We start from the raw sequence: 11,178 nt of genomic DNA on the forward strand, positions 1-11,178 counted from the left end.
TCAACACAAACACGCAGCAATGTTAGTCTTTCATGAATAAGAATAACACGCGGCGTGCTGACGCCGCCGGGGCCGGTGTGCAGACATACTGACGGCTGGGAAACCCTACCGAGGCTTTCCCTCTCCCCTAATCCCCTCTATTTTCCAGCCCTGGCCTGCCCGAGTCTTCTCATTCGGACACTGACCCTTGCGCCTCAGCACAAACCCCCCGTGAAATTCAGAGCGTGCATCTGGACTCGCAGCGCCCGGTCTCCCGTCTCCATCGGGCTGCAGCTGTTCAGGGAACAGGAGGAGCCCGAAGTCGACACGAAATTCCAAAACGTGTTTTCAGATAACGGGAGTTCTTCTTTCGGCCGGTTCCCTCTTTCCCAGGGGTCGCCCCAGCGGATTTGATAGTTTCCATCGGCACCCTGTGAGGGTCTTGTCAATCCGCATAATGATTTAGCAAAATGTTACGTCAGATGTCCTTGCTGACACAACACTAACCCTATGGACGGGGGCCCCGGTGAAGCGCTGGATGCCATCCCAGGATTCACGGACTTGCACCCATGCCTGTCACCACTTTTAGACAAAAAAAATCAAATCAAATCAACAAAAAAAAAAATTTTTTTTAAATTCAATTCAAAAAAAATTTCAGAAAAAGAAAAAGCGACGGTGCTGAATATACACGTCAACACCTGTTCAGTTGTAACCGATCCATTCTTGTCTGACTTGTAAAAGGAGAGGAAAAGCAGCTGGTTGTTAGGACGGTAAGGGAAATAACGCTGCAGCATATGTGCGGGTCTTGCGTGCAGCAGATATATTAACAGATTATACATGGCGTGAGGGAGGACAGAGACAGATGTGCATACATGAATGTCCTGCCTCAGTGAGACGGAGGGTCAGCGTGTTGGCCCTGACCACTGCTCGGCATTCATTACACTGACAAAACGCCACCTGAGAGCCCGAGAGACCGACCGCCGCTGCTCCCCGGACAGCTCAACACACACATGTAGCAACAACACACCCCGGCAGAGCTGTCGCACTCGACACAAGACTGACTACACATGCTGAGAGAGGAGACGCGACGGTGAACATGCCTGCATAGCTTCTGCGCGAGGGAACGTTTTATTTTTAGGAGGAATGTTTAACTGAGCAACATTTGCTTATCCTGCAAAGAAATGCAACACAATAAACACAACGAACAGTGCATTTTCATTAATGCGGCCGTTCACATATTGTGCATTAAGAGAGGGAGGGAGGCTTCCTTCCACCTGAGCCCAGCGGGGCCCGGGGATAACATGAAAATGGCACTTTGAGGACAACTGTGCCATGGTCCCCTGGCCAGTAAATAACTTGAGAGTTAGTTGAACGGAGGGGAATTAGAGCCAGAGGAGTGTGTAATGGGGATGGATGGGAGGCCTGAGCCAGGGTCAAAGCTGCTTAGGGATCAATGCTGAGGTCCAGGTGTACAACCACGGGTCTATAGAAGAAAGAAAAGCTTTAGCGAGAGAACGAAAGAAAGGGGTAAGAGTCGGACAGTGGGAAGGGACGGCGAGAGAACGAAGCAAACGGGGAAAGAGGGCGAAAACACATTCGTTTCAATTATTACAGTTTAAGACGCCATTAAGGTTGACGCTGCCTTTTAATTTGCAAAAGAGAGCAGCGGGAGGAAGACGAATGTTGTGAAAGGAGCCCAGTAATCACAACGGCGAGACGAGCCGCAGTCCCACCTCGCCTTCCTGACCTACAGCACAGGAGCGCCAAGGTTGGTCACGAGACCACGAATCGTTGTATTTCACGTAAAGAGCAACTCATAGATGCACACTTAACATCAATGTGAATTAAGAGGAAAATTAAGGACCTCGAAAGGGAATTTGCTTGTTGAACGATAGCCTACCATTACAAATACAAGTGTCCCGTATTTACTGTGAAAGAAGAAGGCTGAAGATAGCCTTGACACTTGCATTAAAATGCTATTGATATGATTAAAATGCTAAGTGTGTCCAACCAGTTGGCATAAGCACATTTCACGGGCAGGCCGCCGGAATGTCAACAGAGCGGGCGAGTAGTGGCGGTTACTATCGGCATATTGTTGATTATGGGAGTTGCATGTTTAATATCTAGTGCAGCTGCAGAGAGTAAGAACAAAGGTTATCTTAATATGCATTAAATAAGCACTTCCACAAACACAAATATGATTATTTTTTTTTTTACATTTTTCTCAACGTATTCGTTGAAAAATAATTGTGACGCTTGTTTTAGGAAATGGAAAATAAAACTGTGCTGAATCCATCAACAGGAAATTTAAACCTGGTTTGAATGTATCGGTAAGATCGTTTCACCGAGGCAAAAGAGGCACATTATGTACCCCAGTGTACAATACATGATAACATCAGCCACAACACATCGCCAAATACTGAGGTAGGTCTCATGTGCCCTCTTGTGGTGCAACCCGATCGAGACGTTTTTCCAGCCGCCCATCAAACTATTGTTCAATATTGTTTTAACCAAAAGCCAACCAAGATAAATATATATATATATATATAAAGATATATGGTCCTAATTCATAATTGCCCGTAGTGTCTTTTTGTGTTATCAGACAGAAAGCAAGAGAAGGGTACCCCCTATGCTGACCAGTCTTACCAAGGAAAATTCTGATGTTGTTGCCTTTGCCTCACTCATTGCCCGTAGACGCATTCTGTTACAGTGGAAAAGCCCAAATCCACCTCCCACCTCCCCCAAATGTACCTCCTGGTTAAAGGATTTCATGTAATTTCTCCCATTAGAGAAGCTGAAATATTCTTTAAGAGGCTCAGCTGCTAAGTTCGACAAAAAATGGCAGCCTATTATCTCATATTCAAATTCTCCTACCTCTCTGGACCCCAACTGATTATCAATGAACCCATTCCTTGGGGTGGGCATCCCGAGCATCCTTTTTATTGCACTGACCTCCCAATTTTATTTTTTTCATTTTATCAACTCCCTGTATGTGTGTTTGTGTGTTTGTGTGTGTACACTTGTGTCTTATTTACTTATTCAGTTTTCTATGTGCATTATTTTTTTCTTCTTCCCTGTTTTCTTTAAGAATTTGGGATGGGTGGGGGGCTGGAACAAGGTGTTGTTGTAGTTCTCTGTTCTAACACACCAGACACCGGGGGGGGGGGGGGGGGGACTGTTGTGAAACACTGACCTGTTCTTTGTGTCTAACATGTACTATACAACACTGGTTTCCAAGAAAAAAAAAAGAGGAAAGCAAGAGAAGAAGAAAGCCACTTTATTTTGTCATTGTACAGGTTACAGCGAGTATGTTGTCTGCATGTAACCATCCTATTGTACCGGAGCAGTGGGCAGCCACAGCACCCGGGGACCAACTCCAGTTCTTCTTTCCGTTGCCTTGCTCATGGGCACAGGCAGGAGTACTAACCCTAACAGGCATGTCTTTTGGATGGTGGGAGGAAACCCACGCAGACACGGGGAGAACATGCAAACTCCACACAGAAAGGACCTGGGACGGCCTGGGGTTTGAACCCAGGACCTTCTTGCTGTGAGGCAACAGTGCTGACTACCGGGCCACCGTGCTGCCCCAGTAGTATAATCATTATACCACTAGATTTAATCATGTTGTAAAATGTTTCCCTAACTGTGTATAGGTAGCCTAGGTGTATTTAGTTAAGCCTAAGTGTTTTATTATGAAGTATCAGACTTCCGAATAAAAGGCCTTTATAACGTTAGGATGAAACTTTTCATAAGGGACAACATAGGGGATTGTTTATTTTTGCACTACATGGAATGTGACTCTGGTTTTGTGGCTCTCTCAGTGTACTTAACACAGACTAACAACACTACAACACAACAATCTTCACATATATACACAGGATGGACTTATACAGGTGAAATAAGAGGTGATAAGGTGCAATGGTGCAGAGAATATATCAGAGACGCTGAAATAGATGTTAGCGGGTTACTTACATCCATGCCTGAGGTAGATGGATATGACAGAGCGTACCAGTATACTATTCTAGTGTACTAATTCATTTGTGTGTGTTGCTTGAATGAAGTGTGACTGACAAACAAATGCTTTAGGTGTTTCAGGTTGGACCGTTAAATCAGAACGAGAGAGAAAAAAGCAGAGAGGACTTGAATGTGGATGTTCTGCTGTTGTGAGTGAGGTTCCTACAAATTAAAGGGTCATCGAGGTCGGTAAGGTATTTACAAAGTTCACAACCCCCTTTGCTCATTCAAGGTCCCAAGACTGCCATAAATCCAAATCCTATAGTGGCTTTTTTGCAGCCATCTCGTGAGATATACTGTACACACAGCAATTTCACTGCTCTGACATTCCCCGGGAAAAAGGATTTGAATATAAAGACAATTAACGATTTTATGTTTATTTGATTTCCCTCAAGATGCAGCTATCTATCCTGAGCAACGCAGCAAGTCTGAATAAATGGCCGTTACTTGTGCTAATTTAAGCTAAAAGAAAAAGGAAATACATTTGTTTCCAGACCATTATATAGTGAGCCATGCATTTGCTGGGCACAAATGGACACCATTCATTACAGTTAACAATGACATCCAATTCAGCCGGGCTAATGAACTTCAATACAATCATGTTCAGAATTAAGGAATGATTTGTTGAGTCTACGTGTATCATTTTGGAGGCTAATGTTGATGAATGTCTGGCTTTAGAGGGATAAGATGAGGATTCTGCGGGCAGGGAACAAAAGAAACGGTCTTGTCAAGCGCCCTCTATACACAGCATGATCCCACATCACCACCTAGTGGTCTCATGATCAAAATGCACTTCATGGTGCCTGTCAAAGCTGAATCAGTTCATCTGGACACAACATTTATTGAGAGAAACGATTCATCACTCATCTAAGTGACCTCTTCAGTCTCAACTACTACTACTACTCGTCGCTGGTGTCTCTCGTGTCCGAGGATCCATTCCAAGAGATAGAAAAAAAACTCTTGGAGCCATTCGCTAAAGCCTTGATTAAAGTGGTGATCGGGTCGCGACGCTGGTCCACACTGCTTGGCCTGGGAGGATCTAGCTCCATGGCAACACAAGAGTGAAGATGATGGGATCCGCCACAGGTTGCACCCAAGTGATGGTTGGATTGGGAGTCCGGACTGCCCACTTGTTAGGCACTTAGGAGCCAGGGATGTGTGGGATTTTTTTAACCACCAGTCCGTGGTCCCGTTAGGCTTTAGCCAGCTGAATGTTGCCCAGGTTACGCCAACTCCACAAGCGAAGTCCGGTCAATACCGTGAGGAGGGGCCTATCCGGGGTTTGTCATGCATGCAGGAATCGGTGGCCTGAACCTTTCAGCCTACATCACATGACGCTTCAGCGACCCAACTACTACTACTACTACTACTACTACCACTACTACTACTACTTTCGTGCTGTTCCCGTTAGGGGGCGCCACAGCGGATCATCTGTTTCCATCTCTTCCTGTCCTCTGCATCTTCCTCTGTCACACCAGCCACCTGCATGTCCTCCCTCACCACATCCATAAACCTCCTCTTTGGCCTTCCTCTTCTCCTCTTCCCTGGCAGCTCCATATTCAGCATCCTTCTCCCAGTATACCCAGCATCTCTCCTCCACACATGTCCAAACCATCTCCATCTTGCCTCTCTTCCTTTGTCTCCAAACCGTCCAACCTGAGCTGTCCCTCTAATATACTCGTTCCTAATCCTGTCCTTCTTCATCACTCCCAATGAAAATCTTATCATCTTCAACTCTGCCACCTCCACCTCCGCCTCCTGTCTTTTCATCAGTGCCACTGTCTCCAACCATACAACATAGCTGGTCTCACTACCATCTTGTAAACCATCCCTTTAACTCTTGCTGGTACCCTTCTGTCACAAATCACTCCTGACACTCTTCTCCACCCACTCCACCCTGCCTGCACTCTCTTCTTCACCTCTCTTCTACACTCCCCGTTACTTTGGACAGTTGACTCCAAGTATTTAAACTCGTATGCCTTCATCACCTCCACTCCTTGCATCCTCACCATTCCACCGTCCTCTCTCTCATTCACGCATAGGTATTCTGTCTTGCTCCTACTGACTTTCATTCCTCTTCTCTCCAGTGCATACCTCCACCTCTCCAGGCTCTCCTCAACCTGCACCCTACTCTTGCTACAGATCACAATGTCATCCGTGAACATCATCGTCCATGGAGACTCCTGCCTGATCTCATCCATCAACCTGTCCATCACCACTGCAAACAAGAAAGGGCTCAGAGCCGATCCTTGATGTAATCCCACCTCCACCTTGACCCCATCTGTCATTCCAACCACACACCTCACCACTGTTACACTTCCCTCATACATATCCTGCACCACTCCTACATACTTCTCTGCAACTCCTGACTTCCTCATACAATACCACACCTCCTCTCTCGGCACTCTGTCATAAGCTTTCTCTAAATCTACAAAGACACAATGCAACTCCTTCTGGCCTTCTCTATACTTCTCCATCAACATTCTCACAGCAAACATCACATCTGTGGTGCTCTTTCGTGGCATGAAACCATACTGCTGCTGCTGATCATCACCTCTCCTCCTCTTAACCTAGCTTCTACTACTCTTTCCCAAATCTTCATGCTGTGGCTGATCAACTTTATACCTCTGTAGTTGCTACAGCTCTGCACATCACACTTGTTCTTGAAGATCGGTACCAGTATGCTTCTTCTCCACTCCTCAGGCATCCTCTCACTTTCCAAGATTGTGTTAAACAATCTAGTTAAAAACTCCACTGCCATCTCTCCTAAACACCTCCATGCCTCCACAGGTATGTCATCAGGACCAACTGCCTTTCCACTCTTCATCCTCTTCATAGCTGCCCTCACGTCCTTCTTGCTAATCCACTGCAGTCCCTGATTCACTATCCCCACACCATCCAACCTTCTCTCTCTCTCATTTTCTTCATTCATCAGCTGCTCAAAGTACTCCTTCCACCTTCTCAACACACTCTCCTCGCTTGTCAGCACATTTCCATCTCTATCCTTGATCGCCCTAACCTGCTGCATATCCTTCCCAGCTTGGTCTCTCTGTCTAGCCAATCGATACAAGTCCTTTTCTACTTCCTTAGTGTCTAACCTGTCATACAACTCACCATACGCATTTTCCTTTGCCTTTGCCACCTCTCTCTTTGCTTTACGCTGCATCTCCTTGTACTCCTGTCTACTTTCTTCATCCCTCTGACTATCTCACTTCTTCTTTGCTATCCTCTTCCTCTGTATACTTTGCTGTACTTCCTCATTCCACCACCAAGTTGCCTTGTCTTCCTTCCTCTGTCCTGATGACACACCAAGTACCTTCCTAGCTGTCTCCCTCACGACTTCTGCAGTGGTTGTCCAGCCATCCAGCAACTCTTCACTACCACCCAGTGCCTGTCTTAACTCCTGCCTGAACTCCACACAACAGTCTTTCTTCTTCAACTTCTACCATTTGATCTTTGGCTCTGCCTTCACTCTCTTCCTCTTCTTGGTCTCCAAAGACATCCTACAGACCACCGTCTGATGCTGCCTAGTTACGTTCTCCCCTGTCACCACCTTGCAGTCTCCAATCCCTTTCAGATCGTGCCTCCTATATAAGATATAGTCCACCTGTGTGCACTTTCCTCCACTCTTGTACATCACCCTGTGTTCCTCCCTCTTCTTGAAATATGTATATATTCTTCAGTCTCAGCTGGCTGCAGGTATCCCCACCCTTATAAACAATACAGTGGTATAACCACGAAAACAACGACCAGTTTCATATGTAAACAGACATGATCATCAACTAGAGTTTCAATGATCATCTGTACTATTCACAGAGGATTTGGGAATGTTTGCAGTCACAACATTGTAAGATGGCAAAAGATGTACTATCAAGGATGTGCACAGGGAGGAATGCCGGTTTGAACGGGGAGTCAAAGAGGCAATCTATATGAAGAGGATACAACCATGTCTGAACCGGGGGGGGGGGGGGGGTTAAGAGTACAACTGTCGCCATCTTACAATGTTGTGATTGCAAACATTCCCAAATCCTCTGTGAATAGTAAACATAGCCATTGAAACTCTAGTTAACGGTCACGCCTATTTGCATATGAAACTGAGCATTGGTTTGGGTCGTTATGCCACTGTGTTGTTTATAAGGGTGCGGATACCTGCAGTCAGTTGAGACTGAAGAGGTCACTTGGATGAGTGATGAAACGTTTCTCTCAATAAACGTTGTGTCCAGATGAACTGATTCAATTTTCTTGGGATTTTTTTACCTGGATTATTGAGCATGCATAACAACATTATGCTACCTGAGAACTGCTAACATTTCTATGTAGAACAATGATAAAATTGAATAGGTGATAAAATAGCATGAAACTCACCAATTCCAGAGTTGCTCCCAGTTATGAGGACCACTTTGTCAGAGAAGTCACGACCTTGTAGGATCTCTAGTGCAGCAGTGTTTCCATCGTAGCGCTTTGGCTTCACCAACACATCCTCCACTGTGAATGCCTGACGTGGGTCAAAATAGGTGGTCCGCTTGTTGATGTGACTGACAAAACAGAAGCAAAAAGCAAATGAGAAAAGTTTTAGGTGGAAATTACCAATCAACCAATTTTTCTAAGGAAGTGGTCATTAAATTAATGTCAAGAGAGTGCAATTTTTTTCTACTAGCCAGAACACCACCCATCATATACATTATGGTTTATATGTGACTTTGGAGATTTTAACTTATCAGATATGGTGGAAAAAAACATGCCATGTTAATTGCAATCTCTGTTCAATTTTTAATTATAACATTTAGAACTTACTCAACATAAAATATCTGTCCTTTATCATCCGTTTCTTGCTCCCAACCATATGGTAACTCTGTTGTGAAAGAACAACAATGCATTATTTTGAAACGGTGGCTAAATAAAATGCAGATCCACAAAGAAATATTTCATGGTATGGCATAAAAAGGGGGCTCGAAAAGATTGTGCATGGCTGCTACTAGACATAGCAGAGGTTAACCTTAAAAGATATTGCCACTGATACATCTCCAGGCCATGGTCAAGCCCTACACCCCTGCCCGACCACTTGGCTCTGCTGCCTCGGGACGCCTGGTTGCCCCGTCACTCAGAGGCCCCTGCTGCCAATCGATCCGGTCACGGCTCCTTTCTGTCCTGGCCCCACAGTGGTGGAATGAATTCCCCACTGATGTCAGGACAGCGGAGTCGCTGCCCATCTTTCGGCGCAGGTTGAAAACTCACCTCTTCAAGAACTACTACCCTGTTACTTGCTCTTAGCACTTATTGTATTCACTCATTAAAAAAAAATCTCTTTCTTGCGCTTTTACTTAAGCACTCGTTTTGCTATTAGATGCTTGTTTAGAGAGAAGATGCACTTATGACCTCTGATGACAAGTAGTTCTCCTGATTTCCTACATTAAACGATGCACTTACTGTAAGTCGCTTTTGATAAAAGCGTTGGCTAAATGACTGGAATATAAAGTAATACATTCAAGAAAGAGTGGTGTTATAATGATATTTTTTTGTATCCAGAGCCATTTTAGAACATTATTCGTATTTAAAGAGACAACAATATGCAATATAGTGTAATGCAGGTAAGCCCTGCCTGCTCCAAAGTTGGGTCTTAGATTGGGCTTGACTTCAAATAACCTGACAGGAACTACAGTATATGATGAGTCTTACTACCACGAAGGCAGCGTTGACATTTTTTTTTCAGTTGGGTTTCTGGTTTATCAATGTATAAAGGTGAAAAGGTTTAATGTAACCGAGTAATCATTTACCAGAGCAGCTGGGAATAAGGGTACCACATAAATGAACAAACCTCCAGCACAACGTTTTTTCTTCCCTGTCTTGGGATGTTCCCATTGAGTCTTCATCTCATCATGGCTGTAGGCACACAGAGAAAAACAAATAGGACAGGGGGAGAATGATGTAAAATCTCCAAACCATACGAAAATCACGTGTGCATTGTGCAACTTAAACTGTTGCTGTCCAGCAAAATAATAGCAGCACACTCACCCAGAAGTGACAGGATTTAAGGATTCTGCCCTGACAGAAGTTAAGCGATAACAGGATAGAGACAGTTACGCTTTCAAATATGTAGAGCCTACCTCTTAATATATTTCTATCTTACGGGTTCTGTGTCATGGAGTTAATATTACAAAATTAAACTTTACATCTCGGGTATCCCGTGTGCAACAGGCAAAGTACCGTCAAATGACAGTCATAGAGTTTTCAGTCTAAGCCTGGGTCTAAGCTTGGGTCTAAGCTTGGGTCTAAGCTTGAGTCTAAGCTTGAGTCTAAGCTCGGGTCTAAACTCGGGTCTAAGCTTGAGTCTAAGCTTGAGTCTGAGCTTGGGTCTGAGCTTGGGTCTGAGCTTGGGTCTGAGCTTGGGTCTGAGCTTGAGTCTGAGCTTGAGTCTAAGCTTGGGTCTAAGCTTGAGTCTAAGCTTGGGTCTAAGCTTGGGTCTAAGCTTGGGTCTAAGCTTGAGTCTAAGCTTGGGTATCATGTGCCAGACAAACTTTAAAACGTCGTGCTTTAACTGAGCTGTCAGTTCGTCAGTTGCAGCCGAGACCAGTGCAATGCATCTGAACGATTTTGTCACCATTTGCCACAAGCCCTTCGCAACGTGTATATCCGTTGCACTGGTTAAAACATATAACGCGGAACTTGCAAAATACCCCGTTACCTGTCTATAGTGATACCGATATGTGGTTTAAGAAGTTAACGTTAGCACACAACACAGTGGAGAAAGATCTCGCTTACTTTGCATAATAGACCCATCCATCTTTTGTAGACCTCTCTTCCCATCCAGGAGGCAATTCATCCTCACTGTCTGTGTCGTCCATACCTGCGTATTTTAAAGCTGCCATAACTTGAAGTAATTAAGCAAAACAGGGCAATGCAGACGCAACGTGTCAAAGAATAGCAGCTCCGAAGACTAAGAAAAGCTGTCAAAGCAACAAAAAACAAAAACCCCACATTACACTAATCTTCATCCAGCACTTCCGCAATAACAGGATGACGGTGGCCGAGGTGCAGCCTGGGAAATCGAGGCACAACGACCCCGGTTTTGTATGTCAACGAGGTCATGGCGTCATGTTCAGGCTGAGGCGGAAACTTTAAATGTAGCCTAACTGAGCAGCTCCGCGGGTGTTGCGTGGGCATAAACACACACACACACAGCACATG

General features: G+C 44.9%; 1 protein-coding gene across 1 annotated transcript in view; it reads right to left on the reverse strand.

Moving 5' to 3' along the window:
- Positions 1-10,983, reverse strand: part of wwox (WW domain containing oxidoreductase) — a 209,013-nt gene extending 198,030 nt beyond the window's left edge. Inside the window, exons 1-4 of the mRNA XM_056282296.1 lie at positions 10,753-10,983; positions 9,809-9,873; positions 8,788-8,845; positions 8,359-8,528 (exon numbers count right to left, since the gene is read on the reverse strand). Of these exons, the coding sequence (XP_056138271.1) occupies positions 8,359-8,528; positions 8,788-8,845; positions 9,809-9,873; positions 10,753-10,859 (400 nt within the window). The 5' untranslated portion in view covers positions 10,860-10,983. The remainder of the gene's footprint in view (positions 1-8,358; positions 8,529-8,787; positions 8,846-9,808; positions 9,874-10,752) is intronic.
- Positions 10,984-11,178: the final 195 nt, after the last annotated feature.

Source organism: Lampris incognitus, chromosome 6, assembly GCF_029633865.1.
Source record: "Lampris incognitus isolate fLamInc1 chromosome 6, fLamInc1.hap2, whole genome shotgun sequence".
Classification (NCBI taxonomy): Eukaryota; Metazoa; Chordata; class Actinopteri; order Lampriformes; family Lampridae; genus Lampris; species Lampris incognitus.